The sequence below is a fragment of the Dermacentor andersoni genome, chromosome 1 (genome assembly GCF_023375885.2).
Source record: "Dermacentor andersoni chromosome 1, qqDerAnde1_hic_scaffold, whole genome shotgun sequence".
Lineage (NCBI taxonomy): Eukaryota > Metazoa > Arthropoda > Arachnida > Ixodida > Ixodidae > Dermacentor > Dermacentor andersoni.
In genome coordinates, this window is record NC_092814.1 from 156416356 (window position 1) to 156440629 (window position 24274).

General features: G+C 45.0%; 1 protein-coding gene and 2 long non-coding RNA genes across 5 annotated transcripts; 1 reads left to right on the forward strand and 2 right to left on the reverse strand.

Annotated features, from left to right (window-relative positions):
• The first annotated feature begins 5549 nt into the window (after nt 1-5549).
• LOC140217343 (uncharacterized) lies at nt 5550-10819 on the forward strand. 2 transcript variants are annotated; one of them, XR_011893859.1, is made up of 3 exons: nt 5572-6020; nt 6090-6258; nt 10654-10819. It is a non-coding gene; the product is annotated as an uncharacterized lncRNA (long non-coding RNA). The 2 variants fall into 2 exon arrangements; XR_011893858.1 differs by having other exon boundaries at nt 5550-6258.
• Nucleotides 10820-11164: 345 nt separating this feature from the next.
• On the reverse strand, nt 11165-15987 carry LOC129383259 (uncharacterized). Its single transcript, XR_011893860.1, has 2 exons — nt 14210-15987; nt 11165-11730 (listed from the first exon to the last, which is right to left on the reverse strand). It is a non-coding gene; the product is annotated as an uncharacterized lncRNA (long non-coding RNA).
• A 385-nt stretch (nt 15988-16372) lies between these two features.
• Nucleotides 16373-24051, reverse strand: LOC126545996 (uncharacterized). 2 transcript variants are annotated; one of them, XR_011893861.1, is made up of 3 exons: nt 23760-24050; nt 20486-22184; nt 16373-16583 (listed from the first exon to the last, which is right to left on the reverse strand). XR_011893861.1 is itself a non-coding variant. In XM_072287856.1 (3 exons), exons 1-3 carry the CDS (start codon nt 24016-24018, stop codon nt 16570-16572), a joined length of 459 nt encoding a protein of 152 aa, XP_072143957.1. In that variant the 5' UTR covers nt 24019-24051; the 3' UTR covers nt 16373-16569. The 2 variants fall into 2 exon arrangements, 1 of the variants encoding a protein (XP_072143957.1); XM_072287856.1 differs by having other exon boundaries at nt 21999-22184; nt 23760-24051.
• Between the last annotated feature and the right edge of the window lie 223 nt (nt 24052-24274).

The window sequence follows — 24274 nt, forward strand, 5'->3', positions numbered from 1 at the left end:
CATCTACCATGCAGGTCACCATGGAGGAAGGAAAATCTGAGGGGCCCTGACGTCACTCTTCATGAAGCTAAGTGATGCCGGAAGTCGGCGTTATTCCTCCATCGTGTTAAATGTCTAGCCATCATAGAGTTTCTCACTATATGTAGTGAGAAACTCTATGCTAGCCATAGAGTTTATAGTGAACTAGAATAATGTCATTCTAGTACACTATAATAGAGTTAATCCTCTGGCGTTACTCCTATCCTCCACACGCCATACCCCGCTAAAGCCCCTTGATAATTTGAAAGTAGCGACACTCTCCTCCTCACGGCGCTTTCCTCCTCAATTCTCCTCGCCCGCCGGCTGCGCACGGCGCGCTTTTCCTCCTGGGCTCCCGCGGACGGGCCGCAGGATTCTATGGAGGCGTGTTATTTTGGGCCAGTTGCGCGCCCCAGTGGGGTTGAAAATTTTGAGAAATGCTAATAACAGCATCGATAATGCTGGAGGCAACCTTTATGAGGAGGTTGGTTTTTTCTTAAAGCCGTATGAACGGGGTATACCGATGTAAAGGGAGCTTTGAGGCGAGTTCTATATTCCAGACAATTTTTCTGCCTCATGATCAGATGCTTTACTTCGTGCGTCTGATCTAGTATTGCTTGTGACACATCCCTTTGTGTGTGGAAAGCCTTAGACCTCTGTTTCAAGGTCCCGTTGTGAGCTACAGAAAATATCACGCGACCGAAGGCGGGAAGCGAACCAAAGCATCTGCAGCCGAGTATAAGAGATGCTTAATGGTTAGCAAAGTAATGATTGATTAGTGATTGGATTAAGATGAATTCGGGTGTATTAAGGAGGGTTAAGGTGGATTAAATTCGATGAAGGTGCATTATGTGAATGAAGGTGGATTAAGGTGCATAAAGGAGGACTAGGTTGGATTAAGGTCGATAAAGGTGCATTAGGGTGGATGAAGGTGCGTTGAGGTGCATTAAGGACGATTATAGAGGATTAGGGTGGATTAAAGTGCATGAAGATGGATAAGGGTGGATTAACGCGGATTAAGGTGTATTAAGGAGTGTTATGGTCGGCTAGGGTGAATTAAAGTGAATGACGGAAGATTAGGTGGACTAAGGTAGATGAATGTGGATTCGGGTGGATTAAGGACGATTGTAGTGGATTAGGGTGGAATAAAGTGAACGAGGAAGCATTATAGGGTTGATTAAAGAGGATTAAAGTGCATTAAGGAGGGTTAGAGTAGATTAAGGTCGATGAAGGTGGATTAGGATGCATTAAGGAGGACTTTCGTGGATTATGGTGGATTAAAGTGAATGAAGGTAGATTAAGATCGATGAATGGGGATTCGGTGGATTAATTTGCATTAGGAGGATTATGCTACACTAACTGGGCTTAATACGCAATGAACCCTAATTCACCTTAGTCCACCCTGATCCACCTTAATGCTCCTTCATCCACCTTAATCCAGCTTAATACTCCCAATCCACCTTAATACAACCTAATCAACCTACATCGCCCCTAATGCACCTTAGCCTACCCTATACGGTCTTAACCCTCCTTTATCAACCCTAATACATCATATTCCGCCTTAATCCTCCTTCATCCACCTTAATCCTTATTCATGCACATTAATCCAACTTAATCATGCTTAATAGTACCAATCTACCTTAATACACCCTAATCCACCTCTATCGGACCTAATCCAGCTCCATAGTCCCTAATCCACCTTAATCTACCCTAATTCATCCTAATCGGTCTTAATCCTCTTTTATCAACCCTAATAGCAGAATCTTAATGCTGCACTTCCGACTGAATAACAACAGTTAGCGGCGTGCGAGGTGATCGAGCCGCCCCAGAATATTGAGCATACTGAGGACAACCGCAACAAAAACGCTGGTGAGCAAGCCAGAAGAATGAAAAAAAAATGCAGCATTACGGGATGCTTTGCAACGAGCTATAAGAAAGACGCCTCAGCTCGCAAACAACGCTGTTCTTTGTGGGAACAAAGTTATTTCGGCCAATGTCATGCAGCCACTGCTTCCTGCGCAAGCCGTCACGCTTTCCTTGCGATATCATAAAAACGGCATAACCATCTTCAGGCTTCTTGCTGCAGTTATCTGCGCAACAGCCCGGCATAGCGCTAGCACATAGAGCAGGAAACACAGCGTACAACGTTCGCTACGCCGAGCTAAAGCGCCGAGCCAGCCGTGCTCAGGAGGAAAATGGCGCGAACGAAAAAGAAAAACACAAGCAAAACTCAAGATCCGCGCGTTTCCAAGGGTAACGGCAGGGAGACCAATCGTCGTGCAGAAAAACGGGGGCAAAACTGGTTGCCCCGGGGGAACGCGCGACGGGCGAGGAGGAGGCGAGGAGGTCGCGCGGCGGCGGCAGAGTTCAAAGAGTGTCGCTACTTTCAAATTATCAAGGGATTTTGGCATTGACCATAACAGTCAAGGGGAAGAGAAATGCAGCCATAATGAAGCACAGAGCGTTATGGGGATACAATAGGTACGAGGTCCTCCGAGGTATGTGGAAATGGGTAATGGTTCCAGGACTTACTTTTGGAAATGCGGTTGTTTGCTTTAAATCAGGGGTACAATCAGGACTCGACGGGAACCAAAGGTCAGTGGGTCGCCTCGCATTGGGCGCTCACGGGAAGACTACAAGTGAAGCTGTGCAGGGGGATATGGGCTGGACTAGTTTTGAAGTGAGGGAAGCTCGCAGTAAAATTGAGTATGAAGAACGGCTGAGGAATATGGAAGAAAGTGAATGGGCTGGGAGAGTGTTCAGGTATCTGTACAGAAAAAACTGATTTACAGTGGAGGAAAAGAACTAGGAAGCTTATGCGGCCCGTAGGGTGAGCAACACAGCAACAAAGAAAGCCAAGCAGAAAGTCGGTGAAGCTGAAATAATCTCATGGGTGGCGGCAATGGAAAAGAAACCTGCCATGTGTAACTACTTAAGAGGAAAAACGAAATCAGGAAAGAAACCATTTATGATAACTCAAAGGGAAGCTCATTACTTTTCGAAGCGAGATCGGGATGCCTTAGAACACGCACCTATAAAGCGAGATATAAGAAGGAAGAAGAAGCATGTGCTTGCTGCGGTAAAGCTAGGGAAACGACGGAGCATATTTTATTAGAATGTGAAGACGTCTACTCAGCGGTCGATTTAGGCACCACTGGCCTCCTTGAAGCCCTTGGGTTCAGCGGGAGCAGTGGTAAAGCAAACAGGTCCGCAATAGACTTTAGTAAGAGGCGATTGGAGAATTGATGGAAGAAAAGTAGGGGAACGACAAAAGACGGAGACGTACAAAAGCACAGTTCGCAATAGGGGATCAGAGAATTTGGACGTGGTAATTCATAGTGTTTTTTTTCTTCTTTTTTCATTGGTTAGCCTAGGTAGGATATTAGGCAGCATAGTAGCAAGAGCTTGGTGGCGCAACCCACCGCCCCGTTCCAAAGGGGACGCTCATAACATCCATCCATCCATCCATCCGGGGCTGTGCGGGGAACGGTGCGAGGAGCGTCGCGGCCCGGACTCCCTCTCCCCTGACGACGCTTCGCCGTGCTCCCTCACGGGTTGCAGAATCAAGCGTCCTTCCTTTCTTTAGATCACTATCTATCTATCTCTCTACCTGTGCCGTTCACGACGTTTGGCTGGCGTAGATTGTTTCCTCCTCAGAGACACCGAGTTCTTTGGTTCGTTCCGCTTGCTCAGGCGCACGTTTCGTTGCCGCGCCGAACGCTGCGTTGCTCGACGCTCACCGCGGTATTGGTGGGTGCAAAGTCCGATGCGGGGCGCCTCGTAAATGATCGCTGCGCCATAGCGCATTGTCTTACACCCCTTGGCGGGTCGACGGGAATGCTGTCGCGTTCCACTCTTGAAGGCGAAGCTTAAGCGTCCTCCAATTTTTTCTGGCCGAGTAGATTTTCGCCTGGCAGAATTTTGGACGTTTTCTGGCTAGCAGACGAGAAAAGGAAACAATGGTCGCTCGCCGCCATTACTGTGGAGACTCGACGGATTGCAAAGCATTTGCTTGAACGCAGCCTCTCCGGAAAGTCATGTCTCGCCGGTGTAGGATACCGAACAGTATGCGTATGCTTCTCTGTGGACCAAGCGTCTCACGTTTTCGATATTCCTTCGGTAGCCCCATTAGGTGCCCAAAGTAGGCGTTCCATTGCGGCCAACGTGCATTCCTTTGGGTTCTTTTTTTCATTTTGGTGCCCCCGACCCACAACCAATTGGACCACGAATATCCTCTGGACATCCCGGTTAGATCCGAACGTCCAAGTCCCGGTCAGGACGTCCAGTGGATAACATGCGGACATTAATTTCGGCAAGTCCTATTGAAGACATCCTTCAGACATCCACATGATTGAACTTCTGGGATCTAAACAAAACCCCGAAACATTAATCCCGTGAATGTCCGAAGGATGTTTTCAACGGGATGTCCCATACCGGCCATATGTGGGACCAACACACGCAGTCCAACACGTACTACGTGATCATATCGCGGAATATTAAGTCTCTACCACGGCTGGCTTCAGCGCACGCTCTTCCGAAGAGACATGTCGGCCAGCAACGTGAAGTTGCTGCACTCATAATCAAACTTCCAATGGAGACGATAAATGGAGAAGTTGAAATGAACGACCGAAACTGCACAAACATATTTGGAGGAAACGTCACAAAGAGTCAGGCAGAACGCCGGAACAGCTGCGCATTACCACCTACTGCAAGACGTAACCGAATCAATCGTGTCCTATGCTACTACACTCTCCGAACATGTCGAGAAAGAAGAGTACGGCAACCTCTGCAACACCTGCAACCCCTGCCGTTGTACAGAGCAGTGACTGCCTTTACCCAGTCGAATCACCACTGTCTGTTGCATGCACGCGCACGCTTTGCGCTGATTTGCGCGTAGTCGGTCACATGACTTGACGACACCGTTTTATTGAATCTCTTCGCCCTTCTGTGTAAGCTCGGAATGCCTGAAGGCGTGAAGGTTGCTGGGTTGGTGTCACGGAGGAAGGAAACTAAGGAGAGGCCCTGACGTCACTCTTTGTGAAGCAAAAGTGAAGCCGGAATTTGGCGTTGCTCATGGCGATGCTCCGCCTTTTGGGCCACCCTCCTCGCTTGTTTACATCTTTCGCGAAACCACGCCGCGCTGCGCGTGGTGTCGCGCGCGCTCGCGCAACATCTGGCAGAGCACGGTGCAGGTAACACAGCGCAACAAGACACGGTGACTAACGCAAACCCGCCCACTCAGCGCCTTTGCCACGGCCCGAAACCTACCAGAGCAACACGTGTGAGCGCTCAAAACCATAACAACGCCGCCATTGTGGCCTAAAAGGCGTGACCATACAACAGAAAAAATAAAAAAGCAGCAAGAAAATGAGAACCTACTACGTCATTTTCGCCACACTTTTCTCCTAGCGCGCGGAGGGGGTAGGGCCTCTCCTTAGTTTCCTTCCTCCGTGGTTGGTGTGCTCCGCGCTCTCACACGCTCAGCAGGGTTGCCAGATTTGGCTACTTTGCGCCTAATTGGCTACTTTTTGAGAAGCGTATCCCCGCAGGCTGGCTGTACCCGGTTTGGAGGCAAACCGGATGTGACGTGTGCCAGTGGCGTACTCCCTGCCCCCAGATAGGTACTTGTACGCCTAGGGAAAGACGCTGCTAGGTGCTGCTGCTAAATCCCTGTGGTTTCTGCCAGCCACATGCGGCCATTGCCGGGTCACGTAGGTTCGTTCGCGTGGTCTTGTTACGCCTCGCTGGATCGTGTACAGTCATGCCGTCCTTGCGCGGCGTGATTGTCGGTGAGTCAGGTTAAATTCTTAAATAGGTCGCGCCTGCGCCTAATTGAGTCTATAAAAGCCTGCACATTCAGTTTTGCTAGCTACAATGCAGTGCGGCTGGCGTGAGCTGTCTCCACGATGCGCTTCGAGCGTGTCGATTTCGCCGTTCTTTATGTTAGCGTTAAGGACCTTGAAAGCAACATGGATCCACAAGAAATGTGCGACAACATCAAGGTAAGTCTACTGAAATCACAAAATTTGAAACAATAAGCGCTAATAGTTGTGTTTTCTTTTAAATTTTAGGCCTTGATTGTTCAACGAGACGGCCCCCGTCGTGCTGGTTTTCAAGGTGCTCCCTCGCTGCCTTGAAGATGCTGATGCGGAATAGAAAATGCAAAAACGTCGCTTGCTCAACCGCAAATTGACGGCTACGCTGAAGCGCATGCCGTGTCTGCGGAATTTGAACCCCGAGGTATGGACCCCCTTTTTCCAGCGGCATGCCGTTACATACCGTCAGGAACACGCTTGGCTTATTTCTGACTCGGTAAAAAAATGTTTCACTTTTTCTCGCTTCTCGCTGCGGAAGAAATGCGGACCGTTTGTCGTAGTTGTGTCTCCATTACAGGGTGGCATTACTGCGGTGAATAAAGCAAGTGTTGCCGTTCATACTGTGCGCATTTCACCCTTTGTTGGGCGATCGTAAAATATTGGTCCCACATTTCAGGGCTACTTCGCTATTATGTAGCGGTGAAGTGTAATTTCTACCATTGAACATTCCTGTGTAGATGTGTTTCTGAATCACGTTAAGCACATTTTTTCGTCCATTTCTTGGTCAAACAATGCGATAGAGCGATTGCGCAGATTGTTTACTTCCCTTTCTACAATGTTTAGTTTATTCTGTCGCCTTCCTTCAAACCACCACAGCGGCAAATGGACTTTTTTTATCGAAATTCCGCGTTTTCATAATAGCTGAATTTTGGTGCGGTTAGGTGTCTAAATTTCTCGTACCCACAGCTACCAAAACAGTTGATCAAGTTATTAGCATCGCGAACAAATCGCATTCCTACATATGCGAGCTGCTACATATGAGCCCTCAAGAATTTTCAAGAAGCATCTTTTTTCTAAGAACCCTTGCGATATTGGAAAGCCCTGATTGAGGATTCTCATACAAAGCATGCTCAGTAAGTATAATGAAAACATGCACAAACAATGTATAATGTACTGGGTACTCTGGCTGCTTCTAATCACATTACAGGTGACCACGAGTAGGTAGAAACTGGCTTTGAGGCTGTATAGTGGGACGTAATATTCCCACTTTTCGCTATTACTGAATCGTAGTCAGCTTTGAGATTTTACGTTATGTAAAAAATGCTTCATAAAAAAAAGCACTTGTAATGTCTCGGACACAAAGCGGCCTGTTCTCTGCTTGCGTCTATGAAAGGGTTAAGATGCACACACTATTCAAAGGTCGCATTGAGAACTGAGTTGCAGGCGCTACTATGCTCCGCAAGCAGCAGGATACTAAAAGGAGAAATGAGCAACACCGTACTGCCTTCATTTCTTCAAACCCTTCAACAAAGCTTGAACAAGAAATGCACGCTAGGGTGTCGCTACAGACAGCTGCGGCAACACTGACGCATGCGCGAGGATATAAAATGAGGTGCAGCTGTGCGGTGCACGCTGCCATGAAGTTCGAATTAGTTTCCCCCTTGCGAAACTACCGGAAAGGACATATTGCATCCATCGGTGTTAATATATTTTCTAGCATATTTTCTTGTTTTCAGCCAACATACACATCCCCGTTAAATCAAATAGATCACTGTAGATGGCGGCCACAAGCATATTACAAGGACTGTGAATTGGAAGCTGTTAGCTACCTGTGGCACAAAGTCGTGCAAGGGTACACGTAGTCTTTGTGTGCACATTGACTTCATGTTTTACCAATTTGACTGGCTCCTATTGCACTCCGGCTGAATAGCAATATCACACAGGCCACTTTACGTTCGAGCTACTCGAAAGCTTGCGTTAGTGAAAAACATCTAAACTTTTTCTGGTACAGCCGTGCGTTGTTGGAAGTGTCTCAATGCATTGCAGTGATTGAACAGGCACATATTGGCTGTACCACTTGGATTTCAGCGTGCATGCGTTGGCTGGACAAAAAATTCTACCATATTTTACCTCCAAACTTTTGCTCACGATTGGAAAGCGCTGTTTCTGTTGTAAATAGATGTGGCTTGCACACAAGGTATGTGCATGCTAAGTGTCTTGGTAAAGAAAAGTAAAGGTATGCTGCATGAACAGAAGGTGCTGCAGCCACATAACCTGACCTTTGATCTTCATTATGCTCACAGATTGAAGGGATGGAACTAAGTGCGTGTCTTTTAGATGCTTGATTTCAGCCAGTTAAATTTGCCAACATGGGGATTCAAACCACTGGTGTCCATCTGCTGTTGGGCTGAACTCTCAATTTAGTGAGACTACTAACTACTGCGTTCATTGGTGCTGACAGATATCAAGTCCGTTGTAGCTCAGCATTACTGTATTCTGTCACCAAAATGTTAGAGAACCACTTGAGATCCTTCGATGTCAGCATCCTCATAATCAGTGGGCACCCCATAAGAAAAATAGGTCAACTTTGGCTGGTATCCTTGCAAGTGTGAGAAGGCTAGGCCACAGAAACTCGTTTTTCTGATTTGTGCACAATTCAGCCACGTTAAAATGTGGGGAGCCTAGACATCTAAAAGGCGAGGAGCAAGCAAATTGAATGCAGCTACCAAGCAAAAAATGTGGAAGCGTAAGCTGTTGATTTTTTACTCTAAAGGCACGTTCACACCAAAGACGGAGCGGCTAAACCGGGCAAAGCTCTTGGCCAGGGGATAAAAGTAGGCGTTAAACGAGGCGGCAAGCCCGATCGCTTGCGGACCACTTTTCCCGCCCGCCAGAGCTGTCCGATTTGCCGCGGCCAATCGGAACACCAGACGACGCTGGCGTGTGCTGCGCGATAAGGATGGACGACCGGTGCCACGAGACGGTGACAAGTGCGCCACGAAAACGTTAGATGCTCCGCCTCGGCGGTGCGGGCAGCCAGGCAAGCCGTCCAGTATACAGGGTGTTTCAGCTAACTAGGCCTGCAGTACTCAAATACAATCAATTCAGTAGACTACCCTGTTGAGCAACTTTAATACTTATGGCTCATTGAGAAACATCTAACTGCTTTATTTTTATGAAGATAGCTGCTGTGGTTATTTTTTCAGGACAAAAGAAAGTGCACAAAATCGAAAAAAGTACCATGCAACTATGCACTTTTTAGCAGTGACGAACAAATGAACAATGCGGCATGCAGACAGGATGTAAAAAATATGCAGATCTGACACACTGTGAAAATTATGTAAGCAGCTTTCTTTGCTGCTTGTGTTCATTGATGGCATTTGGCAGTGATATGTTAAATGTTACCTCGCATGCACCACTTGTGTTCGTAGTACACAGAGCTCATAGGCAGACGTGCGCTCCGATGCTCAAGGTGGTGCTGTGCACCATCCATATCCTGTGAGAGTAGTGGCACTGTCATTCCCTCACACAGCGCATCGCATGGCGGGTGAGGTAGAGAAATCCGTTTATTGAATCCTTAGGAGAAATAGTTGCTGCCACGTCCTGTGCCCTACAGAGCAGCGCCTGCTGGCCACACAGGCTTCTGTCATGCAGCATGGCCTCCCAGTGTTGTAGTGTAGAGACATTGAAGTTTTGATGCTGCACCACCACTTGCATACTGTCCTTTTGACGCCGTGGTGCTGTATTGCAGCTTTGCATCTGCACATCCTGTCTCAATTGTTGGCATGGACACACTTGCCGTGTTTATTTTTTCAGAAATAGCATAAACATGCCATACCACACCTTCAACTATCATTATAATATTTTTAGTTTGCCACTACAACTGTCACCATGTCTGGATGTACTATTTTTCTTTTAAAGAGACTCTATACGAAGGATGCTTTCTGATGGCATCTTTACCTTCTCGTATGATCATTCAGCAAGCACAAAGTGCTGCAGCTTCTGCAATGCTTTTGTCTATTCCTTCCAGGCGCACTACTGTCAATGTATCATTAGCGATGAAATAGAATACCGCCCGTTGCTCAAAGCAGCTTCAATATAGATTCCAATCGGCAGAATAGGCAGACTTGTGGCAGTATACAACTTTCTATAGCCATAAAAGGCAAGCTAGCATAGTGGGGCATCTCAATGCTTGTAAAAGCATTCAACTGCATGTATCTCCAAATAACTAAGCTCAAGCAGACACTGCCAAAATTCGTGCTTCTCATGGTGAGTCGGTGCGGGAACTTGAAGGTGTCGCTTTTCCTTCATTTTTGTGTCTCTTATGGTTTTGCTAAGGCTCTTGCCACAGCAAAATTCCTCTTGTGGTATTTTAGAAGGGTAATTTAATAATCACCTAGGCGATGTCATTTCCGTCATTTGGTTGCACTGTGTGCATCAGTGCAATAAATGGGTCAAACGGCTTAATACGAAATGTTGCCAGGCCATTTTGGCACGACACTTGTGGATAACATTTTGGTGTGGCTTGGGCGAGACTGAAAGAGAGAAATTGACACATACAAGCACAAAGGCCAGGCACTGTTCCCTTGTGGCCTGCACAACCACTAGAATAGCAGCTAGTCTTATCAATTCATACTGAGTATCACAAAGTGTAACATTGCAAGAACTGTAGCTTGCTTGATGAGACAAGGCACTTGTAGCTGTCGCTGAAACATGTGGTGTGATCAACATGTACAAGGTTACAATACTCTACACCCTTTTTGTATTTAAGTTTTAACTTTGTATTTAAGTTTTAACTTTGCCCACAATCTGATTACAGCTTTCCAGAGTTCCTTGGAAAATCCTCCCATGCACCTGCCATGTACATTGCCCTCCTCCTCGATGTGGCGTGCAAGATGGCAGCAGCAGCTGTGGGAACAGTTGAAGAGGCGAAGAAAGGTCCACTTTATAATAGGTTGTATGTAAATAAAACTGATCGACCTCAACCGATTCGGCTTCCACTTTTGTCAAGACAATTGTCAGCAAAGCAATGGAGCAATTTCAGTGGGGCAATAGTAATAAATAGTGCATAGAAATTCTTGGAAGCCCCTTCAGCTTTCTTGCTGTTAACAAGCAGTCTTGGTGAGGTGGTTTAGGCAGGGAATGCCAATTCATGAGGGATGGTCTTGGCCACCATGTTCAATGTATGTGCAGCATTAATCAGTTCTCTAGACCGAGTGCACTAATGTCACATGATACATTTTCAAACCTCGCATGCTTTCTTTGGGGCTGAGAAAATTAATGAAGCATGAAACTCAGCATGTTGCAGTTTTCAATTAACCATCACTGCATTTGTCCATTCTTGAAACAAATTTTATTGTACCAAATGCATACAGAATGAATTTGTGGAATATCCAAAGTACATTTTGCTTGTGTTGGTCAAGCAGCTGGCAGAACAAAACCTTAAAGTTCCAAAGCAGAAAGGTAACACTTCTTTTGAAGTACGCAACTGGCGAAACAGTGTTGCTAACACACGAGTGCAAAACTTGCTGCCGATTAAAAAAAGGGAGCTGCTACACACCACTTTGTTCCTTGACCATTTATTTTTTCTTTTGTGGCTGATTTTTAAAAATCCTTGCTATAGCAAATGCAAGGACATCAGAAAATCAACGCACAACAGATATTGGTGCAATGGTGTAAAGTAATGAAGATATAATTTTGCATGCACATTATTTAGTCTGAAATAGAAGGATACAGCACAAACGTTACTCTTCAATCCCAATAAAAAATATGGAACTCGTGGGCTACACGAGGGCTACGGATAAATCTTGAGGGCCTCGGATTCTGTAATGTGCAGCTATACTTAAGTACACAAGCATTTTTGGATTCTGCCTCTACCTGGGTGCAGCTTTGTGACCTGGAATGAAAAGCCACAGCCATCGAGCTGCTGCAGTGGCGACATCACAGTAAAAGGTAATAGCGAAAAATTAAAACAATAATATGGCCATGCAACTTGCACATCAGATAGGTCACCTGAAGCTTCTATTTCCCATTTTTCTGGTGTTGCATAGGACAAAAATTTTGAAAAGTGATAGTGTACGATTTTCATACATTAACAATTATGCATATCTAGTTTTTTTTTTTAACCATGCAGATATTTAGCAAAAAGTTTTGAGCACAGAGAGCCTGTCGTTCTTGCAAAGGAGTTTCTAGGTGAGGAGGACACACTTTGCTGCTAATGCGAGTTTCAGAAAATTAATTTTGAAAAATTCAGTCACTTTTTTATTAGTAACTTGGCGGCAGCCTTCTAAATGGCATATTTGGAGGCAGTCACATGTGAACGCACACCCTTTCTTTTTCAAAATCTCGAAAATTGCACTTATTTTGAAATATTCATTATCGCGCTCAATTGAGTACAATCAAAACTTGGTGCATCCTGCTCCACATCAGGCGGCAGTGCCCTGTCAAGAAGTGTGGGACAAAGCTTAAATGAAAGCCTGACACGGCACACTGATGCACATGCTTGCCAGGCAAAGTGTGTCGTATCAGCTGCTACAACGACTGGCCAAGATGTTGTTTCAGACTTTCTCGAGCCTGTTGTCGGGGGTGTTTCCATCTGATGAGGTAGCGGGACCTTCTTTTCTGCGCTCCCAGCACACTCGGTTCCAATATTGCCTCGATTTACCAGTGAAATTCAATGATGAATATCTTGAATTAGGTGCAACTTTCAAGATTTGTAAGAAATGAGAGTGCTATAAAATGTGACTGCCTCCAAATTTGTGGAGTTCCAGAATAGAGGAATTCCTCTGCAAGAATGCCACATTTGCTGCGCTCATAACTTTAAAACAAGAAAATCTGTATGGTAATAAAAGACACCCTGTACATATACAGTGTGCATTGGAGCATTTCATGCAACCAATATTCAAGCACCTTCTGTCTACAAAGAATTCATAAAGCAAATTTATGCTTGGAATCAGTTACGAGCACTGGAAATGCAAACACTGTGACGAACCCTGGTCACATGCCAGGCATTGTGTTGCTGCTCTCTGCGTAGGGCCTATGAATAAAAACCACCTTCAACATTACACAGTAAGCTACCAATTGCTATGTGTAGGAAGACTTAGTTCTTCAAATGCAATTATGACCTAGACATTCTAAAGCTTTTCTGATAATGTACTTTTAGTGAACAAGTACCCCAAACTTGAACAACTCTGAAGCTATAATGCCATTATTATCTGAAAGATGCACTCACATTTTTTTAACGCAGTAAGGAAACATTCATAATCGACAATGCCACCATAGACATGAGAGTCATATAATATTGCACTGCGTGCAGCAAGGATAGCACAATCTCGCACAAAAGATTAGTCTCTCCCGCAGACTTTGAGGGCTTCTTTATTATGTCTCACTTATGATGCCGTGACATGGTACGAAACCATGATGACGTAACTTATGATCATGAGTTACTCTTGAATGAAAGCTTATGCACACATGCATATTCCTGCATTGTAACTCTGGAGTGCACTTACAGTAAGGACACTGTGAAAAGAAGAAAAGGCCAACAGCAAGAACCAGGCAGCGCAGTGCTGTTTGCACCTTCTCGGCTGTTGTCGGTTTAAGCCACCTTCACTGCAGCAGAGTCGTGTTATGCGGCGAAGCATATTTAGCATCATGCAGTGAAGCATATCTGAAGTTAAAGGGGACACTGTTACGGTGCCCCTGCTGGTGCTTATGGTTACCCGACACTATCAGCTTAAGTACTCGTACTGTGACCTCTTCATGCATTTGGACAACACCAATCGCCATGTGAAAACCTCTGTTCACTACTAATCTTGCTAAGAGCCTAAATTGTTTCCAAACTACAAATTTCACTAAGTGGCAAACTTGGCAATGCTTCTGGAACCTCTTTCTAAAGTACTTTAATACTACCAGGATGCTTCAATGTCAAACTGGATTAAAAACCTGGGATGAGATTGTGCAAGCCTCTAGCTTTCTGACTGTTTGCTTCACCTTCTACATCAGTGAGTAGGCAGTGTTCAATAGGCGCTCCCACTTCACCAAGCAGACGACCGCTGACGAAAGCATGGTGAAGGCGAATAATGAGAGCGCAAGCAAACATTCAGAATGCAAGATCTCGCCCTTGGATTTAGAGAAAGTAAGGATAATTTCAACACCAAGGAACACCAACACTGGGCAACATTCATGCACCAGCTTTGTCAGTTTTTTGATGCTCCCAGTACTTGTGCTGAAATCGTGAGAAAAGCCCAGAGAGAGTATACAATTCGAGAATCATGTACCTCTTACATTGTGGATGTCCTTGCACTGTGCTAACGCATGAACACCACCACGTCTCAAAATGATCGAATGAGACATATTAAAGGCACAAACACTGTTACCTTATACGTCCTTGGTATGCAGAACCCCAGCACCTCCACCACTTCTAAGGAACCGCTTTATTCTTGCCGAGCTAGAGCTATGGCGAGGAAGAAGCGACACACACTACGTACGGATGAGGAAGATGACGGAAAGTCACATTGCGCTCACAATATCGCTAGCGTGGTAGTTTCCCAAAGGAAGCGGTCACACCACTGCGTATAAAGTGTATGCACAGGGATTCTCATACGTCTTCCCTGTCCAAGGGACTGGTGGCAAGCACCACAAAGCAGCACTGGTCAGGTGCATTCCAATTAAATTCTTAAGAATTGAGAAAAGGCCGATTCAACACAAAGCAACGACCTGACACCCTTGCCAACAAACCTGTTGAACTGGCATTAAGTTTCAGATATTTGCGGCCACACATATGTAAACCAATGGGCAAGGTTCTGACTGGTGTTGTAGAAGTCGCGGGGCGCTTTTTTCGTTGCGACGATAGATCGGATTCGTTTACAAGTAAGGCTCCAGGAGGGCACATGTAACCGGCAAACAGAGGCCTCAGGAGAGCATTAGATTATAATCAAGGAGGCGGCAGGGTACCCAAGGGGCAGCGGAGGGATCAAAACTGGAAGCAGGGCGGTCCCAAACTGGAAGCAGGTTATGTTGCCACAACTCACGGACCACCTTGACTCCAGCCTTGTCCGCGAAAGCGGACAGCTGCTGATCTTAAAATGCGTCAGAAAATTCGGAAAGTACGGCTTACACACAGCCTACAGATATACTACTAGCACGCGCAGACCTCGGCGAGCCCCAACCCATGGACCAGTCCGCGTTCTAGCTCTGGTGTCCCCGTTACCGATTTGGTGTCCTGGAGACGCCGCCAATAATATGAAATAGTGACACGTTGTTACTAGTAAAAAACACGACTTAAGCCGCTAACGCTACGTTCAGCACTGCCGCGCCCAACAACTTCTACAACGCCTGTGAGAACTTCACCAAGCAATGGTTGTTCTTGGCAATACTAAGAACTTGTGAATTTTGTGTACCGCTCATGCTTAACTTTGTAGTGCACTGTGGCTTAGTGAAGCACTACGATTGCGTGTAGCATACGTACACATCTTACCTGATAGACGGTGAACGGGGTCTTGTACAAATATCCGCTGAATAAGAAAAGACTACACCTTCACATGTGTTAAAACACATGCCAAACTTGAAAAAACAGACGTACAATGAACCTCCACACGTTAAAATAGCAAAAGCATCACTTAATAGTCGAAAACTATTGAAAACTTTGCAAGCGCCATGGCAAGCGCAAATCCGCCATTGCTGCTGATATTGATGTTGATCAGGCTGTCCCCTTGCGATCGAGTCGGCAAGCGCGTGGAAGCGCGTTTCTTTATTCTATGGAAGCGCAATTGGCGCAATGTAGCCAAAATAAACAAATAAAACTGTGAATCAACTCCAAATACACACACGCAAAAGAAAAATCGTCGGGATTCTCTATAACGACGTTTCCAACCCCTTGACCGATATTTCATACAGCTCGTTGCATTAATTAAAATACCTGCAGTGCATTGTTTTCATAACGCGCAAAAAAAATTCTGCACTTAAGCTTACCCGCACAAACACGCGGCGCAAATTCGTAGAACGCCACCAGTGCAGCCCCCACCCGCCAAGAAAATATATGACTAGTCAATAATAATAGCATATAATTATAATGTGAGCGTCGGCGCAATCAATGGAGAATTCAATTTTATTTGTTATAGAAAATCAAATGCAATGCAGTAAACAATGGATAGAATTAGGCATATAGCTTCCTGGAGTGTAAAAAAAATCTGCCTTGAAACTTGATGTGGTGACACGGCAAATTGTGGGTATACGATTGAAAATAATTGCTATAGTGTGTTCGTGTATGAGTAAGCTTCTCAAAAGGAATTTCAAGTGTTTCCATGGTATGGCAAGCTTATATCTTGATTCATCAAGTTTTTTTTATTCATGTTGTTCAATTATGTTTAAAAAGCAAATTGTTAATCCCAATGGTTTTGTTTTTTACCAGGGGAACACAGAGTTGAGCCACTGTTTTGAAACAAACTTTTATTTAAAGGTAGTTACAAGTAACACCGACACCCTTGCTCATGAAAATCCCGATGGTTGTGTTTTTTACCGGGGGAAACACAGAGTTGAGCCACTGTTTTGAAACAAACCTTTATTTAAAGATAGTTACAAGTAACACCGACACCCTCGCTCATGACAAAACAACTTTCACTCGCTGTGTCCAGACACTTGGTTCAAGGTGCATGTAATGCTTCATCTCCAAGCTTCGCGTGGTTTCTTAAAGGCATTGTGAAATCTACACGGTGTTTTTATTTTACACCTCCTCATCTCATAGCACAAGATCTGAAATGCGTGAACAAGAAGAATCAGGCCAGCACATATTCACAGAAATGAACTCTTCACAGTGCAGTTGACAAGTGCAAAAATTACAGCAGAAACTGCCAGTCACATGATATGAGCACAACATAACTGTTCTTTTTGCGGGGAAGCCTCAATCCCATGCCGACATTAAGCTATATGGTGGTCATCACTGGCAATGTTTGAAAGATTTTCATAAAATAGAGACTGAATGTCTGGAGTATTTATCATAAGGGAAGTAGAAACTCGCACATCTTCTAAACAGCCCTTTGCAGTGCTAAATGTATGCTGGCTATTGATAGTAATAAATAGTATGACTGTTACAACTGTTAAACAAGACAAAAGCTCACAGGAATATGAAGGCTTGAAGTGATAAACAGTGTTTGGAGGGGGAATGTAGCTGGAGTGAACCTTTTGGCAAAGATTTGTTTTCGTCAGTGCCGCAATTAAGTTCGGCACAGCAATCTTTATGCACGCTTAGCTCACTTTCCCACACCCTCAATGTAGGATGAAGAGGAGAATAAGAAAGTGCGTAGAATGAAGTTGAAGTGTAGAAAAGAAATGGGGAGACAGTGAAAGAGAAGGTAGGAGCACTGTTGTAGATTATTCTTCGAAGGCTACTCTTCCAAAAGAAAAAGAGAAAAATATTAAATGTGTAAGGAAGCATTGCCAATTGTTATTATGCCTACTCAAGTAAGAGATGCACCATAAGGGATGCAATATAAAACTGATCTGATATGTAGAGTGGCCTAAAGCTTTCTGCATAGTCTTTACAATCATTATGACACTGTCTGCTGCAGCCAAATATGCAGAAGTTTTAATTGAGTGCTCATGACCAGAGCAACTTATCCAGACTGCACACAATACCACTGCATATGCCCTCTATTTTGGTAATCTGAAAAATAAAAGTTTATTCAAATGGGCAATAAGAACATCACATGGAACACAAAATCTAGATCGAATTATGAGGCATGCCACAGTGCGGGACTCAGTAATATTTTTGACCACCTCGGGTTTTGTGATGTGCACTTAAATTCAACTACACACTTTCTTTTTTTCATTTCACCACCACTGAAATGCAGCCACCTTTGCTGGGATTGAACCCGCAAGCTCGTGCTCAACAGTGCAACATCATAACTACTGCGCTACTGAGTGTTTACACAAATTTATAAGTAGCAAAACACATTGGAGGCTTTTGCACACTGAAACACTACACACCATCCAATGCACTTCCTTAGATCTATGTACAGACATACTTACCAGCGGCTCATATGACAAGCATGGAGGCGTGCTCTAACACACTACCATCCAACAGCTGCCACATACCAGAGATGACCACTGGGTCTGTACCTATCTTCACAGAACACTTACCAGCAGCTCATACAACAAGCATGGAGGCATCTCTCGTGCTCTAACACACATACCATCCAGCTGTGACATATGACTGCACACCACAGACAAAAACAGACGGGCTAATCATCAGAGACCACATGTCATGATTTGTTAACATGCGAGCCCTCAACCTGCTTCAATAAGGCATGACAGCACAGCACTACTGCACCACTTCTCTCTTCCTAACTGCACTGGAGGCTTGTTACCAGTAATCGTGCCCTGCTGACATGGTTATCTCTTGTTTCTATGTTGCTGTCCCTAAGCTGTTATTTAAGGACTTCCTTTTGAGCTTCAGTGGGCCTTGAAAGGCTAGATGATGGCTGCGACAATCTAGGGTTTTTTGTAGAGTGAAATCTTAACAGGTGCACAACTTTTTCGTTGGCTGGTTCATTTGAATGGTCTGGCATCTTTCTTTTTGGGTCACTTTCACTTTCAACAAGCATGAAAACTAGCTCAAACAAATTGTTTGCCTTCTCAGCCACACCCTCAGAGACTTCACCATCTGATATTGCCTGTGTGACCGAGTCCATTTTCGCTCTTAAGAGTGCTGAGCTTTACACTGCTTTGGCTGCTTCCAGCTTTGTTATACTCTGTACAATGTATATATGGTAAAGCAATGAAGGGGGCTAGTTGGTGAACGTTCATGGTTATATTGCGCTCAGTTTTACAAACACGATATTAAGGAAGGACAGGACGTGGACGGATGTAGCGCAAACTACCAACTGTTTAATACTGGTAAAGAACGCGCTTATATACAAGGAGATATGGAGCGGGAGGGGGGGGGGGAAAGGTTACATATAAGATATGACAAGGTGACGACGTGTGATCATAGTTCGGGTCAGGCATACATTGTTCACATGCACCCGTTCGCCCTGGCAAACTCGACCTCAGCTTTGATAAGCGCGATGGACGGAGTGCTTACGCACATCTCTTTTTCTTTAGCTATCGTAGCGCCTCCCATATTTCTCGCTCCGTTTTTGTTTTTGATGTTCCAATGACTGTGGTGCTTTCTATTAGCGGGGAGCATTTGCATTGTTTGCAATGTGCGGCCAAGTTGCTAGGTGCTGTCAGAAGCTGACACGTGTATTTGTGCTCCCGTAACCTATCATTTAGACAACGTCCAGTTTGCCCAATGTATACTTTCCCGCAATCTAGTGGGATTTGGTAAACAACTGAAGTAGCGCATTCCACGTACTTTTTCGTGTGCTTAGTCTGACAGACCGTAGCACTAGGGTTGGCCTCTTTGGATCCTGCGTTCACCCTCTTGCACATGCCTTTTAGTTTTTGCGGGGCGGAGAACAGAACTTCAACATCATGGCGTTGGGCTGTCTTTTTTATCCGATGTGACAAGCCATGGATGTAAGGCAACACCACGCGTTTTTTCAATTTTTGCTGTGTTTTCTGCCTTTTCCTGTTGGCTCTGATTTCGGGCAACAAGTTTTCACAGATTTGTACCACCATGCTGTTCGGGGTACCCACTGTTTCTTAAGCGGCTTACTTGCAAATCGATGCTCTCCGTCACAGCATGGTGGCATGATTTTTCAATTGCTTGACTGATGCAAGCCTTGGCGATGCCTCTTTTTATGATTTTAGAATGGCCAGAGTCATACCTCAGGGTTTCTTTTTCTCCTCTAGTTTTGTAGCACCAGCAGATGTGGGAGCCTCTGATCCTAATGTTTATATCAAGGTACTGCAATCGGCCTTCGGTAGGAGTCTCGTACGTGAACTCTAAACCTTCATGCGCTTTTTTGAACATGCTGATGACGGTTTCTACGCTAAATGGATCGGTTTGGTTTTCTTTCATGCACACCAAATAATCGTCAACATATCTGAAACAGGTAGTTATGTTCGTTTCTCCAAACAAGGCGGCAAGTTTCCTGTGAAAACTTGTTGCCCGAAGCACACGAAAAAGTACGTGGAATGCGCTACTTCAGTTGTTTACCAAATCCCACTAGATTGCGGGAAAGTATACATTGGGCAAACTGGACGTTGTCTAAATGATAGGTTACGGGAGCACAAATACACGTGTCAGCTTCTGACAGCACCTAGCAACTTGGCCGCACATTGCAAACAATGCAAATGCTCCCCGCTAATAGAAAGCACCACAGTCATTGGAACATCAAAAACAAAAACGGAGCGAGAAATATGGGAGGCGCTTGCGATAGCTAAAGAAAAAGAGATGTGCGTAAGCACTCCGTCCATCGCGCTTATCAAAGCTGAGGTCGAGTTTGCCAAGGCGAACGGGTGCATGTGAACAATGTATGCCTGACCCGAACTATGATCACACGTCGTCACCTTGTCATATCTTATATGTAACCTTTCCCCCCCCCCCCCTCCCGCTCCATATCTCCTTGTATATAAGCGCGTTCTTTACCAGTATTAAACAGTTGGTAGTTTGCGCTACATCCGTCCACGTCCTGTCCTTCCTTAATATCGTGTTTGTAAAACTGAGCGCAATATAACCATGTCTGTACAATGTGCAATGCCCGACTTGCCTCACATGCTTCTTCGGGTGAGCTCTCATGGGCCTTGTTGCTGCTAGTTGGATTAGCGATGACCACACAGTGAATGTGCTTGCACACTGTAAAGTGTATAAGATGGTCATAGCAAGTGCACATGTAAGTATGCACACACACTGCACATTCCTTACACCTCAAAGGACAGCAAGCACCATCTCCCACTTTTGACACTTTATATGAGAGCCCTTTATTAGACTGAGATTGCACAGTCTATATGCCATCTTCATTTAATTTGGCACAGCCATCTTCATTTAATTTGGCTCAAGCTGCCATTTCACTGCCAGACCTGTGGTTCTTCTGAATTCTGCTCAGCTTCTTACCCTTTACCCCTTTCATCATCTGGATAGCCCTTTTCATTAAAAAATGATTTGTCAAGTCCATGAGGGCAGAAATAAGTTTGTCACCATGCTTATTCTGTTTTCTCTCCAGCATAGTATGCTTTAACGTCCTGCGCTTGCTCTCAAGGTGCATGTTAGTGTTGACAGCTGCTCTAGTCCTAAAGCAATAGGCCCACTCTTGCGGCCTAACTGCATAGTGGTCATTGAAGTACTTCAGGAAGTCCCTCAGTTCTTCTTCTTCACTAGAAAGGAATTGCTTAAAATAATCTTCAAATGCCTTTTCCACGAGGAACTCTAAGAGTAGCCACACACTATGGTAAACATGTGGCCTTAGCTGTTTCTCTACACACTCGAGTATCTTCTTACGCCAATTGTTATCCACATGCCAGGCACTGAGAAGTTTCTGTTTTGCGGCACCCATGACCATGGACCATGCTTTGTAGAATTGCGACGCATCATCAGATATCAATGTCTTAGCAGCCACTTTTTTGGCCATGGCCGACTCCAGATATTTGAAGAATGCTGTCAAAGTTTGCTCGTTCATCCGGTTGCAGATGAAATAAGCTATAGCTACACCTGATCCTATTTTATCTAGCACCAGAAGAGTGGTCAGCTCAAACTGGTACTCTGTAGTTCTATGTGTGGAGTCAAGACATACAGTACCTGCAGGGCCCAATTTTTCTAGTAGCTCCTTCTGAGACTCTGTCATCAGAACAAGAGCAAAGTCTGCTGAAGGAAATGTACCACTTGGGTCCACTGCACCTTGTGCCTTGTACAGGTGGACAAGTGTTTCACCTTTTTCTTTCATCACAAGCACCCACATGTCTACACTGATAGCGTCATTAGTGTGACAATGTTCAGGAGCAGCAATGTTAAACTGCTGTTTGATGTTATGCAGGGTTGAGCACTCTGCCAAGTGCACGGGCCTCAGCTTGGATGCCACAGATGTTCTTACTCGCTTTAGAATGGTTTTCATGGGCACACCCCTTTCTAGGTTCTCTGCTATGCTGGCCTTTTCCTTGTCACTCATTCTCAAGTGCTGAATTTCTGGTTTATGACCGTAATGGTTTCTTTGATACCTGACTTTTATGGTGGTGCCTTCAGGTGTCGGACGGTAATTGTGACGGTAATAAATGAAAGACATATCTTACCAGACCTACAGCTCCCCTGACTTTTCTCCCGACGGTCACTATGACCTTCCTTTTTCCTTGCCTCGCCTGATCTATTACAGTAATAGTGGATCCTTGTTTCTCCACTGGCCAGCTTTTTGGGGTCCCTGGGCAAAATGAACCAGCAGTTATGGCTACCCTCTTCTTCTGCTTTCCATTCATGAAATTCTGTAATAAAAGCACAAAATAGCATTAGATAGTGACAAGTACTATTGGGAGAGAGATGCAAACAAAAATAATCACTCTGAAGGCTTTGGACACGGGCTAATGTAGCATTTATTTTACTCCCTCACCTTCAACTCGACTGTGTCATGAGGTCACCCTTGATATTGCTCAAATTTATGTTAAAATTGAATTTCAAATTCAATGCGCCATAACTTCAAAAAATTTATCATATTAGTTTTGTTTTAATAAGAAACAAATATGAAACTTAAGCATGATCTATGCTCACTCCTTCCTCAATATTGAATCAGACTGTACATTCATAGCAATGCTGTTACGATAAGACAAAGACGAACTGAGAGCACATGGTGCAAGCTACGCCCCAGAACAGTGTGAATCCCTTCTCTCAGTTTCTTCTTGAAAAGCTCCTTCTTTTCAAGAAGAGCTTGATTTTTTACTGTAGATAGGGGCTTGGCGAGGGAGTGTTCCATCGTCACGCGGTTATGATCTGGCTTGGGCATGCGCCTGGTTCGAAGAGGCAGCATTATGTGTGATTTCAATAAACCAGTTGCTAGTCTGCGTTCGTCCTGTCTTCTTCTACGTTGGTGTCTTTTCTCAAGCGCAGTTTAAGTTCACAAAAAGATGTCTTACCAAGTAGCCTCCTAACACACTCTTCTTAAAGAAAAAAGGATTGCGCGTGCGTCAAATTTAGCTCTACTTTATGAAATCTACAACCAGAGTCCTTCTATTGAGGGACTGTGGTACTACTAAAGAATTTTCCCAAAGTACGCCAGGAGACCAAGCCGCTGACAGCCGCAATTGCAAGTGTGGTCGTGGACCTACGTCGGCCTGCATTCGGACCTATTGCGGCCTGCACTGAGGCGAAGACTACACCACGCACGCAAGTAGCGCAGAGCAACGTAAGAACGCAGAGCAAATCCCTCCTCTCGTTTAAGTAAAAAAAAAAGGGGGGGTGGGTGTGCGAGCGTCACATTTCGCTCTATTCTATAAAATGTACTGCTAGAGAGTTTGCCCACAATACGCTGTGAAACCATCCCGGCGACATCCGCAAATTCATGTATGGTACCGGTTCTGCGTCTCTGCCGCATTGCAACGTGCACTGAGGCGAAGACTAGGCCACGCACGTATGTGGCACAGAGCAACGTCAGAACGCAGAACAGCTTACTCCTGTCGCTTAAAAAAATAAGAAGATGTACAAACGTCAAATTTCACTCCACTTGCTGTGCAGGAAAGCAGACAATGCCAAACGTACGTCATGTAGCGCATCGCTGGGAGCGCGCACACATGACTATACTATAGATGGATAAACAAACAAATTATATTTAACGAGGATACAAACTTCAAAATACCCCAAGGAAATAAATTAGGCACCTGCGCAAAAGCTGCTCTTCGCGAAACAGATAGAGAAAAAGAAAACAAAGGCCCGCAAAGCATAAACAACTGCCTTTTTGGAGGCACACTGCGCAACAAGAAATTAAAAAAAGTCCAAGATATAATATTGCGTTTAAACGTCATTTGCTCACGATGACTGAGAATAAACTTAATAAAACTGTTCGTCACCCTTATTGTTCCGGAACACCAGGTGCACGTAATCAGCCTCGAAGTTGTGCGCAGCGATCTGGTGCACCGAATACTTCTCCATTGTAGGCAGGGAAGTGCCACATACGTCGCATTTCATCAATTTCTTGACATCCACGGCCATTTTGTGAACGTTCCTGATGTGTTGCAGCATGTTCTTCCTCTGTATGAATAGTTTGCTGCAGAATTCGCAGCGACGATCGTCATCGCCGATGGCAGCTCGATCACAGACGTGCACCATTCCGACATTGCACGCACTAGGGTTGTTGTATAATCCGGCAGCAATACAGGGAAGAAACCTCCCCAATCACGTGACACACTAGGTATTCAGTGGCCCCATAGGGACAGTTGGAAACCAACTTAGGGAACTAACATCCGGGAACGCAGGGTCACGTGGATGCTGCCTTCTATTGTTCACCGGCCTCAGCCGGCCTGCGGGGAAACGCATGTACTTTTTGAGGCTGTTGGCGGTGAAAAAAATGCCTTGGCTACTTGGC